This window comes from Rhea americana, unplaced genomic scaffold (assembly GCF_003343005.1).
Source record: "Rhea americana isolate MKP2758 unplaced genomic scaffold, rheAme1 scaffold_228, whole genome shotgun sequence".
NCBI classification, from domain to species: Eukaryota; Metazoa; Chordata; class Aves; order Rheiformes; family Rheidae; genus Rhea; species Rhea americana.
In genome coordinates, this window is record NW_028186344.1 from 160,196 (window position 1) to 183,306 (window position 23,111).

Genomic DNA, 23,111 nt, shown 5'->3' on the forward strand with positions numbered 1-23,111 from the left:
CCAAAAATCTTTTTCCACATTAGGTCTGGAGGCCACTGTGCAACCGAAGTTCGTACTAACTGACAAATGCCTAAACCAATCATAGCACCTACTGCTATGACAAAGATAATAACTGCCTTTCCTTTGGTAAAGGGTCTACCCTGCTCTGTATCACATTTAAAATAATCTAATTCCAACTCATTTTTCCCACTCCAAATTGTTTCCAGCTGTATGATTCCTTCCTTTCCCTTGTATTGTTTTTATTGGATCTAACACAAGTCTGTAAAGATAGATTTTCTCATAATAAATACACAGATGTTACAATAATATACTTAGAGTCAACCTGATATATTAATATTATTAAGCATTAGTAAATATATCACTCAGAATGTAAATTGATTAAAAATTGGAAAATGACAATATAAAGTATTTGAGAAAAAGAAATGGCAGGAGGAAAGAAAGACAAATAGAGAGACAGAAGTGTACTTACTTTAGSTAAACTATCTGGATTCATTTATGGTTCTTTTCATTGATTTGCTGATAGCATTATAACACAAGTATGGTTGTAAAGCATTCCTAAGAATTCTGCCTGTCTTCATGTATTGAAAGTTTTCTGCTTGTACTGAAAGTCAGGCTTTCTGGGCTGGCCAACTCACACTGAACTAGACACTACTGTACTAGATTAATGTATCTGCCTGGATGTGAATTTCCATTTTTGGAGAATAATGATTTTCTCTACTCCTCCCATTTTTGGTAGGAAGATTTTATGTATGTTTGACATCTCAATTAAACCATTATAATAGCCCAGAATAACAATGACTGGATTCACGTGTGAATCTGAATCCAAATTTAATTTAGCCTATATATGCCCTGAACCAAGAATAAGTTACTGACTGACACCTCCACAGCATGTGTGGTAAAATGCCAACCATTTCTCCATGATGCCATCACTTACATATCTTTCAAGAGATATTCTCTTTAGACCCACAGCTAAAACACTGAGATCCAGTGTGGGTTTAGCTGTCTGTTTCCAGTGTAAATATACAGATTGCCACTTTGTTTATGAGTATCCTTCCTTAAGAAGATACACCCCCTCCTTTCCTTAATCTTCCATTTGAAATTATACTTGTCTTTCTTTGTCTTGTGCTTTTATGTGCCTGAGTAAATGTGTGTACATAATGTTCCACTTTATTTTCTGATAGCGTTTCTCAAAATAGCTTATAAGATGCTCTTCACCTGTGAGTTCATAAAATCCATGCATCAGTTACAGTAGCCCTTAAAACTAGTTTTCTCTTCTATCCCTCTACTTTTCTGTCTGGAGTGTGAAATAAAAGTTGAGCAAATGCATGGTTACTTAAATGTTACTCTTCTCTTAAGCCCCTCGCTGCAAGTAAGGGACTTCTGCTCCCTGCAGAAGCATCCTTTCAAGATGTCAGAAATCTACAAATCCATACAGAGGGTCAGAGCTTTACAAAACCTTCAGCACTCCCTTGTTTTTTTGCCTAGTAATTTGTTGATTCTTCCCTGTCAGGTTTCTGTCTCAAAGAGTTATTTTCCCCTACATTGTGTCTGAAAAGTTTTATTTTGGACATTCTGAAGTATGTGAAGTACAGTCATGTGAACACTATTAAAACTGATTGTCTTCCAAGTCATGAGTCTAACAAAGGATGCATCTACAGATTACTTTGGATATCTTGTCAACTCTATTTTGCAAAGACACTTTTATCTTCTGTGCTTCATTTTCCCCTAGGTTTAACACTGCCAAGAGCAGTCTGTTTGTGAGCACTTCAATCTGGAGAATTGCAGYGGAAACAGTCAATGCACAAACGATTAGCCAGGGTAGTGCACTTTCAAGCAATAATAGATTTCACTTCTGTTATTGATTCTGACTCTATGCTTTGGAGGCTGCACTGGCTATTTATTTGCTGCCAAGGAGTTATTTGGTTCCAACTGTTATTAATGATCCGTACGTTTTAGAGGTATCTTTACAAGAGATTGCTCCAACCATCATTTGAGGCAATTGAGACCAGTCCTCAGATCTGAAGCTCTTTTACATCAGTAACACGAAAGGACCAGAGTCTATACATGTCCAGATCAGGAGCCTTGACTTGAACAAGTAGGTAGGACATTAATCTTTCAGTGATGGGTATCAAATATATAATACTGATTGATATGTGATTAACCAATTAATTTGTGAATTCAGTGGTCAAAGAAGGCATCTTGTGGCAAGAGGAATGAGTGAAGAGTGCAAAAGTACCTTTATGTGAGAAGCTGGTGTGGATACTAGAGTTGAGTGCAGCAAGGTGTCAAATATAAGTGTGTACAGGGAGAGGGTGTGTAAACAGCAGTGATACTTCTATTTGGGGGCAGCATGACTATGGAAATGTTCCCAGCTATAAATATACAAAAAAAAAAAATGCACACAATCCTCAGTTAATTCATCCCATGCCACATCCTTTGTTCATGCTACTAATTTGGATCTCTGTCACTTTTTATCTCTGGCTGCAGTAAATCTTTCATATAAATATGAATGCCCCATGTATAACATAATTGTTACAGTTGTTATTTTGTCCTCTGAACAACCTATTTGCCTTGTTTTAATATAAACCCCATATATTAAATGTACTCATTTACTGAAGTACTTCTTAAAAAAAAAGACCTCAGCTCTAATTCAGCATAGCTAACTTTGGGGGAATTTCTCTGGCATAGTGAGATCCTGGAAGACCTGAGGCTAGACAGCGGGTTTTGTGTCACACACTGTTTTTTGGTTGTGGCTAGAAGATGTGCACACTTGGACCACACTGGCACCCAAGTGATGGCTAGTTACATCTATTGCACAGCTATTGGACAAACCTCAAGCTGGATGAGTTTAGGGGTTTGGGGTGAGGGAAAGGAGGCAGGAGGGGAGTGTTGCATTCGGGTGCAGATTAGACTRTGCATAAACCTTCACTAGTAAGTGGCAGTGGTAGAGCCTTAGCCCAATAGCTAAAGAAGGGTCTTCTCTACAACCTGAAGGACTTGCCTTGATCATTCATCTGCCTAAGAAGTTCTGGGAAGAAGCTAGAAGAGCTTTCCCTTGGGAGAAGTGAATAACAACAGCGGTCAAAATATTGCCTTTTCTTTTCTTTTTAGTCTTAATTCTTCTATCTGCTCAGTCGGAACCAAATGTCTGGTTTAATGTTTCTGTATCTGTCAGATACAGATGTGTTTTGCTACACATGTGAATAATTATGCTTACAAGGTTTTGAACCTTTTAAATATTATAATTTTTAACTTTATCCCCCCTTTCACTGATTTTTTTTCTCCACCAATGTAATACCACCATTTCCTAAACTCTGTCCCTTTTCCAGATACTGACCACATCATCTCTGGGTGCTACTCCACTAATAAAACAAATACAGACATGGATTATGGAAGCCTTTATAGACCTGCATGGAACTCATCTGGTTCAGCTGGCAGGGGTCATGTAAACTTTTTCCATCCGTTATAGTCTGTGTGGTTTCACACCCAACAAATGTCAAAGCAAAACTCAGCTGCAACTGCCAAGATTTGTCTGTGTTTTGGTTAAGTCATAAAAGAACTCACCAAATTCCACATCAATCATTTCAGAATTGCAAGAAACCACCCAGGTTCGGTAAGGAGGTCAGGAATCTGGTGAACATTTTGGCAAATGGGACCTGAACAATGGCTCGAGAAGACTCTGTTTTTGAGCCTTGTATAGGCTCAAATACACACATCCTGAACATCCTGGTAGCTGGTCTGTCCTTATGCCAAATAATTATTGTTCCTCGTGGCTCTTATTTTGTATAGAATCGTTCAGAATGAAAACACAGGCATGACTCTTTAGTGTTCTTTAGGCATTTGACTGTGCTCACTTGCAAGCTTTCTGAGGACCAAAGGACTGCCTCAGCAGTGAAGAGGATTGTTGCTGTTGTATGCACATGGAGTTAATGAGGCTTCACAAGACTCTCAGCTTAAAGAGGAAAGCAGAAGTGGTAAAAACCTTTTCACCGAAAGTATAACAATGACACAATGGTGCAATATTGCAGAGTGTGTCACTTTTCGAGGGCATAAATGATCTCCTGGAAGTTAGGAGAACTTACTTGTCTAATGGTCAGGGCATGTATACAGGCTTTGGTAGATCAAGACAATGAAGCATAAAAAAGTATGTCTACAGCATGCTTGGCACTGGTACATTTTCTGGCAGCAACATCAGTATGGCTTTCAGCTGAAGACAGACAAGCATTAAATCAACCAAGGAAGACCAGACTTGTGTTTTTAATAGCCAAGACAGGTGGCTTTTTTTTTTTAACTCATTTAAGTTGAAGGTGGAAGTCAAATGTTAGGTTATTTCCTGTATACAGTGTCTTGAGGATGTTTAATGTCTTCTAGTTACAGTCACCTTAAAAAGCAAAAATCAGGTAAAAATCATTCTCTAAACAGATTTAGAAATATCATAAGTATAGAAAGAAGCACTGATGAGCAAAATTGAATGCCTAGTAAAGTCCTGCCTCACCACCAGCTTTTCAGTATCAAAAGGAAATTCTACCAAACTTCGTTCTGATGTTCAAAAAGCTCAGAATTTTCTTTTGCCATTAATTTGGAGCAGGAGGGGAAGGGATTATTATTAGTTTTAGCCTCTCCACTTCTGTGATTCAGTCTGGAGTGACGGTTGAAGACTATAAAATAGATTTTCTGCTGGGGCAACTCAATTTCTCTGATGTCAATGAACTTAGATGAATGTCATAGAATCAGTAAGGTTGGAAGGGACCTCTGGAGATCATCTAGTCCAACCCTGCTGCTCAAGCAGGGTCACCTAGAGCATATTAGACAGGGTTGCATCCAGGTGGGCTTTGAATGTCTCCAAAGAAGAAGACTCCATAATCTCTCTGTGCAAACCTGTAGCAAGAACCCCACACACACCTGCTGAAGTCCAGGCTCAAACCAGGGATCTTTAGATCTTCAGTCTAATGCTCTCCCAGCTGAGCTACATACTTACTACTTACTCAATCACACCAGTTTACAACTAAGCCACTAGGTCCTTAAAATGCCCCAGCTGCAGTCAGACTCTCAGACTTGCATTTTCTTTGAAAAAATACTCAGTTCAGTCTTTATCTTAAGCATATCTCAGCTTTTGATGTTCACTTCACAGCTGTGTTAGAAAAAAATCACAGCCTTGATCTCCAGTAACAGCCAAACCACCGTGTAAGACATCGCCTCTTTGCACAAATAGGATGACACATTATGCCATTTTTTTCACGCATTTTTAGAGATCTTACATCTGACCACATTCAGCCGTGTCACAGTCAGAACACTCACCTGAACCACTGAATTCAAGAAAGAATCACCCAAAGAAGAATCTGATGCAATATGAACATATTGCAGCTCCACAGAGAAAAATGAATTGTATCACTATGAGTACCCTTATGAGAGCCACATAGCACAAAATGATTTTCTAACACTGAACAACAGTGTTAGAGGTGGGTGAGGGTGAGTGGGCAGCCTTTAGGGAAGGGAGGGAAGGCAGGGAATGAGGTCAGAATACTGAGCAAGATGATGAGGAAAATAATATTCTCTGTACTGGAAAATTTTTTGCGTAATCTTTCCTATGAAATAATATAGGACATAAGGTAAGTGGAAAGTGACCATTTAACTTCTGCCAGCTACAAGTTTGTCAAACTAAGATCCTGTATTATATTCTTTGACTATGTTTCCCACCTCAAATTATTTGTAATATTTTCTTTACAATATGATGGTAATGCTACAATGGAAATATATTACTGCGTTTTACTCCAAGGCCAATGTCATGTGCACTATATTTCTGTCAGTTGATTGGGACTTTCCTACTGCTTAACCTTGCTTAACCTTTTGGAGGTCTGTGGAGCTTTTTTGGAGCTGATCTTATTTCCATTTTGACCAACCACAACATGCACTTGCTTGTCATGACAATAGGATAGTGTGATGGCTATGTCCTTAGGTGCCTGTGTAGGCATCTAGGTTGTTACTAGGTGTTAAATCACACAGATATGGAAGACTTAACCTGGAAAGCAATAAAGATTTCTTGTCTCTTGAAAAATATTATTCAGTGAGTGAAAAGAGAAAATGAAGACCACTGTTGTTCTGGGAGCATCACTGTTTAACTCCAGTAAGCAAGCACCCGAGGGATGTAAACATTTGCAGGGCCACAGTGAAAACGCTAAAAGACAAACAGCCCCCATGCAACATTTTAGCATGTTTAGAGACTCCCTTACCTACTCGAAGCTCTTGTCCAAAGACTGTTTTCTCCCCCAGTGCAGAGCAGTTCCACCTCCCATACCGGAACTGGTACTGACATTCATTGATTCCCATTTGTGCCCCTTCTCCGATCACAATGATGGCATCAGGGCGGCTCTGGCAGATCGCTCGTTGTCGAGGGGCCAAGCCTGGGATTTTGTTGCAGATTATATTAGCTCCTAAAGCCACCACAGATGACAAAGCTCTGAAGAAAAGCAGAAAGACACATTAGAATTGAATTGAGACCATTAACCGCATTGGCTGCACGCTGCTGTGTGGCAGGCAAGGCACWGGACTAACAGGGAAGGGCTGGAAGTTTGGTTCCTATAATTATACAGACTTATCCCAACCTCTCTGGTCTGGCAAATGGGTTTGGAAATCTTGCAGTAATTCCTAGTTTGGTTTGTGCCAGAAACACCACATGAACAGGCTCCCTCATGGAATTTTGGCCCTTTGGCTTCCAGTCCTACACACAGCCATGAACTAAGGAGATGTGGAAAGCAAGCAATATTTCAAAGCAGAAAATAATGGATATTCATAATTGAAGTCTGCAAATGTCTGAAGCTCAGATCTGCTTTGAATGGCTTGCTTAGGTTCAGGCTCACCATTTTAATTACTGTAGCCGGTTCATCCATCCTTCATTTGAAACCACTGAACACAATTTAGAGAATGACTTGACTCTACCAATCCTCTTGCCCATTATTACATTCAGAGTACTAAGCAATTAATGGAAGTTCACTAACATAACAGTACTTTCAGACCTGGCAAATATCATGGCATACATACAGGTGATCCTTAATATGTGCCATCCAGATCAGAAACATTTGTATTTCTCATTCTTCAAGTATATTTTCAGAAATTATAAAGCTTGCATATAACTTGCACCTGCAATGTGTTTTCAGTTTAGTGCATTTTTTCATTTTTCAGCTCACTTTTCAACAGCTTTACAGGCCCACTTTTCAACAGCTTTACAGGCAACATTTTAAGTAATAGTATTTTGGAAAAATAAGACAACATGGTTACACATTCAGTAATGCCTCAGACCACATCTATTCAATAGCACGCAGGGATGCTTGAATTGCCTCTGAGCAAGCTAGCAAGAGGAGAGCTAGCTGCATTAGCAAAACAGGCCTTGTGCTGTGGCCTTGAGGTATCCTGCTCCATAATGATGCCTGGGGATGCTATTTATGATCCTTGCCTGATCCTTGTTAGCTGCAGTGCAATAGCTCTCAAACCTGCTCCCCTCTTTAGCTTGTCCCAGAGTGGATATTGAAATGTATGGGTAGTTATATTTTCCCAGTCAATGCTGTTATTGACTCTCTCTATAATATGAGAGTAAAGATGCTTTCTCAGGTTGTGCTGTGGCACTTTGGGTTTAAGTCAAGTTTCCCAGTAACGGAAGTTGCCATAGGTATAGAGTAATAAAGGATAAAAAGCAAATTCCCCATTACCTTTCACTCCATCTTGAATGTACACTTAAGCCACCAATGTTAGTGTTCGAAGTATCCCAGTGGAAATGCTCTTTTTGGAGAATGCTGACTGAACAAATTTGAAGCATTTTTATAAGAATTTATCAAACTCATCTCAAAGGTAACTGAAAAATTACATGAATGTTGCATTTCAGAAAATCAGAGTGTTTCATTTTGCCGTTTCAATAAACTTAAAATCAGAGCAAAAAGGATGAAATGAAGAACTCTTCCTCTGTCAAAATGAAATATCAGTTTTACTGTGGAGTGGAAATTCCATGATGATTCACTCTGCTTTTAATAGGTGTTTGTGCATCCTTTCCAAAGTTAACAATCTATGAAAATTTTGCCGATTGCATTTTTTTATTTATGGTTTGGGGTTTTATAGATATAGAGACAACGTATTGCAAACATAGAGCACGCATGCCCTGTGGCACTTCCTATTAAACAAAAATAAGAACAAAACATAGTTGCAGCTCTGACCACTCACAGTGGTTGGAATACGAATGCTTGGACCTCTAGCTTTAATTCATGTTCCTCTGGGTATTGAGGAACAAAGTTGGAATAGAAACAGGAACCAATGAGTCACCAAGACTACTGCAGGTTTTGAGCTAAGATTTTTGTTTCTGGCCCACCTCTGCTTAAATTACAGTATAAAATACTCTAATGATGATGTCTTTAGATTGAGACTTTCCAAGAGATATGATAATGTTCAAAAAAATATGAATTTGGTGTAATCAGATTCTGTGACCTGTACAATGATGCATTAAGTAGTAACTTCTGGCTTCAAAGTGTATTGAAAATCATAGGAAAAAATATCAACATTCTATTTTTAAAACATCAGGCTCTTCTTAATACTGAAAAGTATGAATATTGTTTTCTTTCTCTGGCCGCCTTAAAATGCCAGAATCCTTTTTTGAATCATGCTAGTGCCCAAGTCTGCTTCTTTTTTGTTTTTCAAGTGATGCTGAGGGAAAGATGTTTTGTACAGAGTATGAGTATATCCAGGCACATAATATCCTACAGCATTACACCTTTTAATATAAAGAGCAGTAACTGGATGCCTCTCTCAGTGACTAAGAAAACATTATAGTTTGAATTCTCAGCCAACTACTTTAGTATTGCAGTTACACACTGTACATAATGGATCACAAACAGACTGTAGAGGAGTTCACAGTGGGGATTCAGTTTACAGGGAGGCAGTAGAGAGGGCAGCTCACAAATGCAGTTGTGCTCCAGAAGCGAAATGCTTCTCTATAAACGACATTATTAAGTCCCGCGTTTATTTGTCCTAATGATTTCCAAGCAAATTCACCAGGCTTTCAAGGAAAAGTAAGTTTTTAACTACTAGCTCTGCAAATTCATCCCAGGACTTGAATGTCCAGCTGTGTTCTTTAGGCTTGCCTGTCTCCACCACTAGGAATAAAACTTCTCTTCCTAGTACTGTGCCCTCCTCCTCCTCGCCATCAGTTTTACCCTTGCAATCTGATGCAGGAGCAGCCCTTGTACATTTAGTTACCAGCACAGTCAATAAGTGCAACAAATGCAGTCAATAAATGCAAATGTAACCTGAAGAAGCTAGGATGACATGGGACTCTGTAATTACAATTTAGTCAACAGTTATTCTCATGGAGGGAGTCTGAAAGGAATACACATCATATATTATGTCTGTCAGGATGTTTCTACATAAACACAGGAAGTGGATCAGCTAAGAGGATGAATTTTTAGTCATCTTTCAGAGCAGCCAGGGCTTCCTGGCAGCAAAACCCGAGGTTACGTCATCAACTCAGCATACAGAGCAGCTCTCCAGGCTGTGTCCCTTCTCTAACCAATGCCCTCTCAGTGGCTTTGACTGCATCTCTGGCATGGAGCAAGCTCCCAGGCCTGCTGCAGTTTTATGAGTCAACCTGTGTGACCTCTCCAGCTCCAGCCTTGCAGCAGAGGATCCTTTGCAGTGTACTGCTTCAGTCACCAACCTGTCTAAAAATTCTAAATCTGAAGGAGTCTGGGGTTGGGTCCTCAGGAATAGACTTATGCAAATGTTCATGTGAGTCAATGTTCTGTGGATGTACACAAGAAGTGGTACCCAAGTCTGATCCTCTGGGTGACTTGCTGAGGCCATCTTTGGTGGCTGTCTGTCATTAGCCTGTAACAGGACTGCAGCTCTTGATTGTTTCTCATCTTTAACGACTGGTTTGAGATAGCTTTTAGACATCTTTTTCCTAAAACCTGCTGAGCCCCAGCAGTTCCTGCTAACTATATCTCAAGTTAGACAGCAAACACTCATGACTTACAAAACAAAGGAAAACAGGAAGAGTTGGCTACCGTAGCTACCCTGTATGTAATTTTTAGTTTGGTTGCTTCTTCCATGCACTACTGCTACTACTATTACTGTCTAATAATTGGGTTAAAGATTGTATTCTTTTGTCTCCCGACGTTTTTCCAGCAGGCYCTGGTCTAAGTATTTTGTGGATCGGTTTATTCATCCATAAATTAAGTGTGATCATATCTGCCTCAGAAGATACTGTGAGGATATCGTAATTACCACTTGTTTGCAAAGTGCTTTAAGGTATTTCCTATTAAAAGCATTAACCTTTAATTACTGGAGGTTGGGGAGGGAAGGTCTCAGGTTTTTTATTACTACTATTTATTACTACTACTATTCCAGGGACTTCCTCCTCTTTGGTCTGAATTTACCATCATATTCCCTCAGATTTGTTTAGCCTATTTTTAAATTGTTACTATAATTTTGGTGCCAATAGAAATGCTGAATCATGAAACTGAGGTTTTGGAAAAACTTTATTTATATTAAAGAAATGCACCCAGCAGCATTTCAAGTTTCCTCTCTGCTATTTCTTGCGGCGTCCCTCAGTTTTTGCCTCTGTCACACATTCTGAAGGGTTGTGCTGTGCTCCTGGCCCTTGGCAGGTTGAAGACTACATTTGTTACTAGATGGAGAATGCTTTGCTTTATAACTATCAAAAGACAGATCCGCACACCACATTTTGGCATCTTCTCCCATCTAATCTTTCCTTGTGGTGCAAATTCCCGTGATTCTTATCACAAGGAAATCCTGAGTTCAGTGTTTTGTTAAGATTTCTGGTGCAGTTTACTGTAATTGTGACCAGACCGCACTGCAATAGCCTGAGCACATTTTGGAATTGTACACTGGGTCATCCACGTGAGTTACCAGTTAAATAGTATTAGTAGGACCATGCTGCACTTCCAAAGTAACTAATGGTAGTGGCCGCCTTATGAAGAGTCTTTACCTCTCTTAATCATCAATCATTAATCCAAGGGAAATGCCATCACTGAAACTGAGCTATAGTTATAATCAGTTAAATTTAAATAAAAAAACCTCTGAAGATCTGAATCTCAGTTTGAATAGGACCTCACAGTTCAAACTTACAACAAACCGAATGCAAGCAGTGATATTTTGGAAGGCATGGCTTCTGCATCGCAATTCTGAACTGTCAAGTTTATCGTTCTTTGAAAAAATACCTATATCTGCAGTCATAGTCTGGATATAATCAAAAATTTGTGATGTGGGAGACAAGGTTGCAGCTARTTATCTGAAATAGTGCTTGTTTTTTTAGTGTGCAAAGGCAGATGACTACTGTTGCAAAAGGTGAAAATTCTCCTTCAGACKGTATTACTCATTATGGTTGTGTGTTCTCTCTGGGAGCTACACAGCTCTAGCTTTCCTTTTTACAAAATTATTTGGAAAAATTGAAAGATCACAATAATGTGAGTAATTGTATACTCTAAGCAATTCATAAAAGTGAAATATCTTTGAAAATTCTTTAAAAAATAAACACTGAGGCCTAAAAATCATGTAAATTTTAATAACAAAATTTAATGCAGTATTGCTTGTCTGAAGAGAAGCATACTTCTCATTCATAAATAGCTTTTTTGAGTCCTTATTTTATGTTTACAAACGTATATGTTTGCCTAACTGATTTCAAATCAATCATTTTGTTGATTTCAAATATTATTCTGCTCTTGCAACTTCAGATGAGGTAGTCACTTAAACAGTATGTTTTGGAAGCGCTTACACAAGTGGAAAATATATAGATATAAAACAAATCTCTGTGATGGACAGTTGTACCACCATATGCACTATATGAAAGTGAATCTTTTAGAAGTGAATTTTGACAAAATGATCAAAAAGAAGTAAGTTTTTATAGATAAATGGTAGTAACTGACCAGTCTTCCCCCCCCCCCCAAAACTCCAATACAGATAAAAGTGTGCACTGAGATTTCTCCAAAGACCTTAAAATTTGGGTTAGACAATTACTTAACAAAAGGAGAAAGAGAAAAGAGATGTTAAACTATCCACTCATTTCATACAGGCAAAGCACTTAATCCAGTTGATTTTAAAAAACATCTGCCCTAAAAAGTAGTCTCAATTTGCTTTTACTGCTTGCACAAATAACGTTTTATTATGGCCCATGAGCAGCATTAGGAGCTACACCTTCTCCAGCGGCCTTGCTAATTTGTATTCCTGGCTGCAAAGCAGTGCAGTACACATTTCCCCCCAAGCTGCCGAGACAGCTTTACTGTAAGTGCTTTGAATAAGCATGCTTAGGGTTACCATGATGTCACCCCTAGCTGTGTTACTCGATATTCACCTTAAGTTGCTTTTGGGTAGGGCTTCATTTTCAGGGTAGAATGAGGGGATTTAGCCACACGAATCCCATTAGCAGAAGAGGAGCTGCACTGCTTAAATCTCTGCGCACTCTTCTGAAAACTTACCCCAGAGTGTCTGATAAAAAGCTCTATAATGGAATCTTTGTTAAAAGGAACCACTGACATACTTTGTGGTGACATTGTGACACATCTGAAACAGTACACCACTACTGAATGGTTTATTTAATTAAGAATTCCTAAGTAAATATTTTGAGCATGCATAAGTTGCAGAACTTGGCAGAAGCTTCCCCAGCTCTGAATTCCATCTGCATATGTTTATGCTTTCAATTTTGTTTTCCGCAGCAGGCTTTAAGAAATCATTGTTCAGTGCATGTGTTATTGAAATGGAAATCAAATAAGCCTGCTCAGTTCTGCCCTGTGGTGCACTGATCTCTACTGGAGCTCCAAGCCAAGTCTTTGGACTTGTGGGCTACTGATAGCAACACAAGCATTCACATTACATGACAGGCAGAGATTTCTTGGAGGCCATCAGAAAAAGCCTTCTAGATCGTATAGTGTGATTGATGGCACGATCAAGAATGAAAGTGGTAGGATAGGTGAGCTTGAGGAGTGATTGGACTAAATAAATATTCTAGGGAGGACTGAGAACAAGAATCCACATTACATCCTTGTATGGGACTGTGATGGAGGACATTGTAAAAAAGCCTTGGATTCACACCCTTTCCTACCTGCCAGCTGAGAGGCACAAAACTGCTTCTGTGAAGCCAGAAGAAAATGATTAGGCTTCCAGAGAAAGGAGGACAGAAATTGCGTAGCTAGGAGAAGTGTCCCAGATGGCAGCACAGGCAGCGCTGTGGCTTACCTGCTGAGCCAAGGACCTGGGCCACAGCCTGCACTGCAGCAGCAAGCGTGGACACTGGTAAGGGCGTAGGCTCAGGGCTGAAGCTTTCAACTCCTTGGAGATGACACGTTTATGTGGTACCTTCCAACATTGCTTTTATTCCATTCATCTTCTGGTGCATCTGTTACCAAAAAGAAAGCTTACACGGAGTATCAGAAGAAGCAGGCCAGGTGTGAATGCTATTAGCCAAAATGAACATGGTGAAAGCCCTATTACTGTAGCCCTGTTACTGGGTTCATTAGAGCACCTTCTTCTATAAGGAGTCTGTAGTTTGCACACATCTTCAGTTAGTGTGCAAACTCATAGGAATATCAGTTGTCCTGAGCCTAAAATGAAGGGTAACTGGGAGGCAGTACTCACTTTTACTTCCTAAGGCAGGAGAGCTGAAGTAATTTTACACCAAGATAGGAGAGATGGGAGTGGTTACAGACAAAAATTGACTCTCTTACTCACTAGCTAATTAGTGCTTGACACTGGCCTTTACTCATCATGCCAGAGGAAGAGAAAGCAAGAGCATCTATGACTGAGAAGTATTTCTGGCAGGATGTTCTCTGAGAAATATTCCCAAAATGATATTCCAGACTGATTGTAAATTAATCCATAGCTAATTTGATCCATGGTTAGTCCACTAAAATAATTTTTAACTATTCTTCTGTTGGGCAGCACTTGCTATGTGACTGGATATTAGAAATATGCTACATTTCCAGTTTACTTACATTCAGTTATTTTCAGGCTACTATCTCATTAAATATGAGGCCAATGTATAGAGTTTTTTTCAGGATGTGTTAGCCACTGGTTTCATTTGCAAGAACTAACAAGTCTTATCCTCTGGAGATATTCAAAACCCGCCTGGATGCGATCCTGTGCAACCTGCTTGAGCAAGGGGGTTAAACTAGATGATCTCAAGAGGTCCTTTCCAACCTCAACCATCCTGTGATTCTGTGAGTGTTAATGTTTTCTCCAGAAGATATGTTTAAAATTATTAAAAATAAAAAAGTAATGGGTTTATTTCTAATTTTTTCAGTTATGTTTAGAACAGACCAATGTGAAGGCTTGATCCAGAAAGCAGGCCTTTCTGATACGAAGTCCTGATAATCTCAAGGAGATAGTAATCTTCGATGATCATGTATGTATTTAGGAGCCATTGCTCCACACTGATGTCTGTAAGAAAATGTTAACAGCAGGAGAAGGCCCACGGAAGACAGAAATGCCTCACAGGTATGTATGTCTCCTATCATATAGATCACCCTGCAGAACTGGACACGTAGATATTCTCTTACAGCGGGCATTCTGAATTTGCACAACAAGCTCCTATTTAACTAGCTCTTTCTTTTTTGTCTATACTCACATTATTTTAGGGGCATTCTTGTTAAATGGCGGAAAGCATTCACATCTTGTATATATAAAAATCATAAAATTAAAATAGGAGGTTATAAAATCTGAAGTGTAGGAAACACAGATTCCGAAGTAATTTGGGTTTCGAAAAGCATTTGATTTGCTAAACCAGAGTAAACTGATAGGTCTTAGCAATCTGTGCCCTGTGTCAGAAGCTACAGAGAAGGCAACATCTGTTCTAGAAAGCACAAGGCAAATTGTGAAAGGCTGGATTATTCCTACTTTGGTCTTTGCAGTAATGGAGATGGCGAAGCACATGAGGTAATTGAACTTATCTTACTAAATCTAATGAAAAATGGTGTTGATATAGAATTAAATGATTCCTTTTGAAAACTCCAGACCTTATCAGATTTAGAAATCAAGCTGAAATACTTCTGCTTCATACTGTTTTTTTTTTCTTCTGACTGTATATACACACTGTTAACAGGATCTACCATTTCAGTTCTGCAAGCATCCAAGTTATGTGCTATCATCTCTGCTGTAAAGTACTGAGCAGTTTCCATCATCAGTAACAAAAATGTCCATTCCTGAATGCCAAGGTGCAGTCTGAGTACTTGCATTTGGTATTTTTGTTTAGTATTATTACTTCCTTCCACCCATTTCTCTTTTCCTTTATTACTGTAATGAATCATGCTGATATCTAACAGGAAGTTAAGCAGTTGTTTGCTGAACAGGGATTCACCATAGAAGAAAGCAAGTCACCTTGCAGAATAACACTGGTGAGATACTGTGATTCCACTGTGGGGGAATCCAACTCTGGAATACTGAAATGACTGGAAGAGATAAGCCATGGGTCTACACAAAAACAACTCAGTATCAGTGGAAAATAAAAATGTCACACTTCTAGACATAAAATTCCAAGCTGTTGTTACGTTTTTCATAAAACAAACATGAAAGAATGAATTCTTTCCATTACATATGTGTGAATATGGACATTTTCCAATCTTTATCAGCTCCAAGCCTTAATTAAACATAACTGGAGTGTATACTTGGTTTTGTCCAAAGTTTGTCAGACTGYTCTCCCTTGTGAGAAAATTAAAGGGGAATATAAAGGTGAAGTCCTTCAGGAACAGTCCAAGAACTGACTAGACTATTCCCACCTAAATTTTTGAGATCTGCTGAAACTGCACCCAGTCATGGTGCGGCTCTGAAGCCTGCTATGGTTTTGCTAGGAAGAAACATATATTACATTTGGCTAGTTCATGCCAAAACATCATTTAATCAGTGATGGGTATACATCTGTGCTTTTTAAATATTAAAAGTGGACTGTTGGTGGAACCTATTAAAAATAATTTATTTTCCATTTAACGGTTATGTATAGGACATAGCTTAATTTTGTGACTTTCCATATATAAGGCTTCCATGGACATGATACGTGAAGTGAAAGAGGCATGTACCTAATAATGGATCTACTGGAAAGGAAGATTTCTGCTTTCCAAAAGGAAATAATCTGGCTTTACTGCTGTGGTGGTTCAGGTAGGAATTCATTTTTGTTAGCCAAGATCTTGGCAGTCGGTGAGATTGAATTCAGTGAACTTCTGCTGATTTACACCAAATGAACCATTCTGTTGGAAATCTTACTATTTTATGTTATTTTTAAAACTATGTTGCAGTGTTTGCAAAGTGTGAAGGTGTACGTATGTGGCTTTAAGCTACAAATGGGAAGGCATAAAAAGTAGACCAAGAGGTGCTTTCAAGTAAGCAAAGTGAAGAGGACTTACCGACCTCACACATAATATGTAATTTGGACTAAATGACCACCGGAGGTGGCTATTTCTGCACTAATATATGGCTGCAAATCAAGCTCTCTGCCTGATACCAATATGATTCTTAAAGACAGAAGTCTTGGAATTAGCAGCAGAAGAGAAAAAATTACTTTCCCTCTGTCAGTGACATTCACCTTTTTTATACACCAAATACACCAAGAAACTCTGAGTCATGATTTATTTCTTCTTTTCATTTGGTGGTAGATCTTTGCTACTGCTATGAAATACCAGAGTATCAAATTCTATAACATTAGCAAACAAAATAAAACAAGACCCCCATATGCTTTATGCTGTCAGGTTTACTTACTGGCATGTTTCTACTACTGAAATGGATGTATTGCTCAAAATAGTGGCACTGTTGTGCACTTCTGTGCCAATCATCCCATTTAAGGCAAGCCTGTCAACACAGGGGGTGAAGAGCATTAAGGTCTTCTCTTGATTTTTCTGAACAGTTTATTAACCTTTGAAATCACAGCACAACCAGAAGAGCAGCCTCTCCTCTGTAAGTACAGAGTGTAAAGAAAGAGGTGTAAAGATTGGACAGGTCCCTACGCATGCCCAAACATACCTGGAGGATCATTGGCTTCTTGGTATATTCTCAATTTGGTTGCAGAGCCTTGATCCCTGCACTTTTTCTTGATCATTGGCCCACTTCTCTCTCTTCATCTCCCCTCCTTCCCTGAAACTATACTAGCCAGTATAGTTCATTTACAGTGAAGACACTTACATTGCTTCCAAGGTTTGGAAGAAACCAGAACACAAACATGAAGTCCCAGAAGTGTACCCTAGCTGGGTACGAAGGCAGGGCTTTGCCCCTTTTCAGAGCAACTAGTTGCATCGCGGTCTCTCCTGGGCACTCTGGTCTTAGAATCAAGCTATTTTGTCCCTTTCGGATATTTTTCTATTGATTAAGAAGACCCTCCACATTCTCTAGTCAGTACCATCCGGTTGCTACCAGTATGTAAAATGCCATATCACATGTTACTACTCAGTGACAGGTTAGCACAACCRAAAAGAGAGTTCATAATTATGCAGGCACAAGCTTGCTTAAATGGCAGAATAGCCTCTCTTTAATTTTAAATGAAGTGGCAGATGCAGCTTCCCTCCTGTTCCTGGTGTTGCAGATGTACAGTGTACCTACACAGCTAACCTGCCCCTCAGACCGGATTAATTCTGTGTCATCATCCTGCTGTGACCTCAGCATCAGATAGACATACCCAAACCAGCTTTAAATGACCRTTCAGAAGTTGCTGTGTAGCCACTATAGAACAGAGCTCAACATGGTCTGATTGCCTGGGTGCTTGTCCTGCTTCCTGGACAGATTTTGCAATCATGAGTTTTTTGCTATGGCTTTAAATGAACTCACTAGGTGGCTGCAACGTAAGCATGCTGCTGAAACAGAGGTGCTACGAAGGTCCCTTTCAACTAGCACAGTTCAGATAATATCTTGCAAAACTAGCTTTAAGGAAGTGAAATGCTGTTAGGACAAGCATATTGAACGCAAGCGATCTATCTCTGGTTTCAATATGCCAGTTGCATATTTGCAACCCTTCATCCTTTCCTTTTCATGAAGTCCTATTTATTTCATGGGAAATTTGCTGTTAAACTGCAAGTTTAAAACTTGCAAGTCAGCCAAAGTAAATGTATCAGAACACATCCCTACATAAAGAATAATAAACATTAAATCCTCAAATGTAACTAAGACATAGAAGCTTTGCACTAAAGCAGGTACCTAAGAACTACAGAGCATAGAAACACTGCATTAAGTAGTTTTTATATAGTTTTAACAAATATTTATCTAAAAACAAAAGGTAAAAAAATATTTGCAACATGTATTTGAGCAAATGTCAAACTAAATTGCCAATGTAAAAAATGAATATTTTTTGAATAGCCTATTTGTGCATTAACTTATCTTTCGTTTTCAGTCCATTTGGTGACCTTTCTGAGTGACAAAATCATTTGAAACCTTCTGTTACATCAAAACTAACTGTAAGTGAAACTTTTATGGAGTAGGCCTTCATTCTCTGCATCTAGCAGTGCTCCCACTGTTTTTTGATTATCACGCAAAGTGAAGTTATGATCAATCAGAAAGGTAGTTTATGCTTACCTTGATTACATGAGTTATCCCACTGAAATTGTGAGATTGCTTATGTACATATGGCTATTCACATTAGTCAGAGGACCAAATAGGTTTTAGTTGTTATTGCACTATGAGATTTGTCAGGCATTTAGTTCTTTTTCTGGAAGTTGGACATTATTATAAAATGGTCTGAGAAAAACACAAAAAATGGGAGGGAAAAAGTCTCCAAAATTATGTAGAATACAAAAACTGTATATCCTATGCAGAAGTCTCCAAAATTATGTAGAATACAAAAAATGTATATCCTATGCAGAATTCAAAACATTTGAAATGTTATTATATTCAGTGTGTCTACTGTCTGTGAATAGAAGCGCTGTTTCCTGTGTAATCTGAACCGTCAACTCCAGCACAAAGCAATCTAACACCCAACAGGCTATCCATGAATTTCTAAGGTTTCTTTTAGCTGCTTGCTTCAAAATTTTAATTTTGAGTGATGTAAGAGCCATAGTAAACCACAGAGGATTTTTTTCTAGTTCCCTAGCTTGTTGAGCCTATTCCAGGTGTTCAGAAGAGTTAGCAGAAGTCATTTTGAGATGTTTTTCCAGGGGGAATTTCTACATTTTGTGTGCTTTCTCTGATCTAGGCATAATTATTGTGCATCTGTGTTACTCTCCCAGTGGCCCAAGTTGGATGGGTCCCTGGGACCAGCATTTTTGCAAATCACTATATGCTTGTGAAAGCAGCTGGGTGGAGCAGTCCTTCTTCTGACATCTTCCCTCCCTGCATGCATACACACACACATACACACACCCCTTACTTTAAAATACACTTTTCTTATGGTATATATTCATTCAGCTTCTTCCTGTTTTTATACTGATGATGATGCTTGGCTATGTCTCTTTTAATGTTACATTTTGCTTGCCTTTTTCTTTTATTCCCTCTGTAACTGATAATTTAAAAATGCCCTTTTCTAACCATGTTATCCAAAGGGTGAATGTATTTGAAGAGGTAAGTGATAATAATCATTTGAGATTCACAGCTGAGACAGCAGAGATGGTACTAAAACAGCTACATAAAAATGTGGCAAATGTCATCTACTGGGTACATACCCAGATGGTGTGGCACATGCAGTGTCAGCCCATAAGCACCCAAGGCAGGCTCAATAATGCTGAAAAATCCTGGTGAGGAACCAGAGTGACTGGCAAAACTGCAATCTGTGAGCCACACGCTAGTCTTCATCTCCTGACAGCCTCATGCTCTTAGAAAATCCTTCTTGGTTAACAGAAATATTKTTTTATGTTTTTTCCCAGTACTATTATTCTTTTAGCCCTGATTTGGTTTTTTTAATCAGTTTACTCTTAAATGCAGTAGAAATCAATAGAAAAGTGTAACTTTTCTGTTTGAATTACTTTTAACCATCCTACAGAAGAAAAACTTAAAAAATAACATTTTAGACTATATTGAAGTCTGTGAAACTTCATTAACTTTATATAAAACCCTATGATTTAAGTATCATTAAATTCCATATCACTTTTCAGTTATCTCCTGATTTTCACAGTGATGTGGCACAGGTACTGGAAGGTAGCTTTTGTCTGGATAATGTGGCTTTGGATGCAGCACAACTGAATTCTGGGCCCAGCTCTGGCACTGTGGCACTGTCACTCTCTGCACCATGAGGCATAGGACTTTGTAACCGAGCAATGCAGAAAGCAAGGCTAGTTAGCAATGGGCATGGTTATAGCCAAGGACAGTCATGGGCAGGCATTGAGATTTGGAATCGGCAACCTGCATCCTTCGTTTCCCCCAGTGGGTATCTGGAGGATGTGATGTCCCATTGCAGAAGGTGTTTTGTAGCTTGTAAGTGAACGCTTTTGTTTAGTTTAACAACCCTGTTAAACTAAAGCATATGCCCATCTCTAAGTGTATCAGCAGAACATATATATCAAAGGATCTATAAGCTAAGTACATGCCAGCACACTGTGTTGGCCTGAAATAAGTATGCTCAGCAGCATGTAGAACTAGCTCCTGTATGGTTACAGTGAAAGGCTTCCGCTAGGATGTTACAAGACCACAAATGCTGGAGACTGAACAAGAGGCATTCCCCAGAGAGGGTTTTGTAAGAAAACAATGTGGTAATCACTCCTTTCTGAATGGCAAGGGGGCAGCATATGATTAACAGCAAAAACAAGTAAATAAGACAGAAAGTGACCTTAAGAGGTTAGTAGTCCATCCACCTTCCCTGAGGCAGGATCAGCTACACCTTTCTCACTCCTGACAGATGTTTGTTTAGCACTGCTTATAAAAACTACATGTAATGGGGATCCCATCACAACTTTCCTAAACAATTCATTCCAGGACTTTACGTCCATTAAAACACTGATTTTCCCTTATGCTCTAACCTACATTTCTATAATTGAAACTCAATACTTCTGTTCTGATACTCTGTGAAGACACAGAATGCCTTGTTCCCTGACATCTTGCACCATCTTTTGCATTTTTTGATAAATCTTCTCCAGAACAAAACATTCAGCTCTTCCTCAAACATTCAAAACTCATTCAACTTTTCTTCTCAGACCTCTGATCCTTTTTATAGCTCCTCTCAATGTTCCCTGGTCCATGTTTTTCTTGCATAAGAAGCTAAACTGAATATCATGGCTGGCACTGAAAGAAATACACTCTCCACCTCCTACTGGGCTACAAAAATAAGACAACTGATTCTGCTACTCTGTACATTTTGTGCCATTCTGTATGTTAGTGGCTACCCACTCATTCTGGGCTGTCTGCTGGCTCTAATTTAGGCAGTGACCTTATACCTGACTACAACTGGGGCCAGTGGATTTCTTATCTATCACACACTTACCGTTCCTCACTCACCTATGCCACATCCCAGATCAAATCCTAAAATATTCATCTTTCTTTCATATCACAGTCCAAAACGGCATGTAGCAGAAAAGGCAACAACACTACTCCCATTGGTTTGTTCTAGTTCTACATTATTCATAAGCAGTCTAAGAGGAAAGCAAAGCAAAACAGTGCCAAATCTGAAAACAGGTATCTGTGCAAGGAGAGAGAGAGAATTGAGACCTGAGGAAAAATGACTATTTAATCTGTATTTTACTATGAGTTTCTCTTACTTCTGGCTTTGCCAGTTCTTGCATGGAGCCAGTGTTAAGGCTGTCTTGCAGCTGTGTAAAACTGACCCTGCAAAAATATTTTGACTCTTTGAACTTGTGTCTCACCCCCTCATTAATGGAACAGTAGCAGTTGTGCAATTATCATCTGGTTCTCAGCACTCCTTTGATTTGCAAATAAGGAGAATTGCAGCCTCTGATTTTGAAAATGTGGGGCAGATGGAGGGGAAGTATGGCAAAAAAGTGTAGAAACACAATTTGCATAGATTATACTTGATATTCACATTAAAGCCTTTATTATCTGAGACAGGATAACCTCTGGCAAATAAAAATGTCCTTGCTAAATACTTAAAATCCAGGTCATGTTTTAAAAGCATCTATTTTAAGAGTCTAAGAAATACTGCTTATGCTAGTTCCCACCAATACTGGATAAATCTAAAGTAAGTTTTAGTGCAGTATTGACTATCTAGAATTACAATGTAGGAAGAGTTTCTCAATAAGTCATAGCAGAAGTAGGCTTGGTGTGCTTTGCTTTCATGGCACATCAGAGAATTAGAATAACTACAGATGAGAATTGCTCTAATTGGAGATTTGTAAAATCGTTAAAAGAAATGAGGTAGCATCATTTCAAGCCTTACTGGGACTTTCTCTTGTGTCTCAAAACAAAGTCAATGAAAAGTCTATTTTTGTTGTAAAGAATGACATGTATTGGTGGAAAAATGTCTTTCAATTTCAGGCTGAAAAGCAGTCTCTCTTTGTTTAATTTCTAGGCTAGTTTGTATGCTCAGGGRTCCCACAGAGTTAGATTTAAGCATCCAAACCATTATATTCTTCTGAAAGTGCTATAATTCATGGATTTTCTACAGAATATGGTATAAAACTTTTTCTCTGATATCACTACAAGCAAACAGCTCTAGAATTAAACAAATATTTGCATTTTGGAATTCAACTTCCAAGCTTTTCATCCCCAGTAAAAATCAAACTGCCTGATTTTATTGGATTACCATTACATTATTGCATCAAAGTGAATCCTTAAACTCCAGTTTCACTAGCTCAGAGACAAAGGACTTGTACTGTCTTCTTGAGCTATCCAGCTTAGCCTACAGAATCCTGAATGAAGTTTATCATCAAGGCAAAGCAAACATATAGCACAGGAAAGCACATCTCTGAAATATAGAATTATGCAGAAGCTGAAATCCAAAAATAAGTTTGAGAGCTGGAGTTTGGGTTCTTTGGACCTTTAATCCCCAGATTGGCTCAATTTTTCCTCTAATTTATTCACCCAGGTCTAATGACCATTGAACAATCTAGCAGGCACTACCTATGAGATAGGATTAGAAGGTCATGGGTTCAGTCTGTAAGTAGGACCAGTCACCCCTGTCACAAATCTACTCAGTCAACAGACAATTCTTTGTGATGAGTTGGCCACCCATTTGGAGGGTCAACAGAAATCTTACTTATTTTGAAAAT

General features: G+C 38.8%; 1 protein-coding gene across 1 annotated transcript in view; it reads right to left on the reverse strand.

Annotated features, from left to right (window-relative positions):
- Nucleotides 1-23,111, reverse strand: part of WNT7B (Wnt family member 7B) — a 94,142-nt gene that overhangs the window by 32,187 nt on the left and 38,844 nt on the right. Inside the window, exon 2 of the mRNA XM_085305882.1 lies at nucleotides 6,231-6,457. Within this exon, the coding sequence (XP_085162008.1) occupies nucleotides 6,231-6,457 (227 nt within the window). The remainder of the gene's footprint in view (nucleotides 1-6,230; nucleotides 6,458-23,111) is intronic.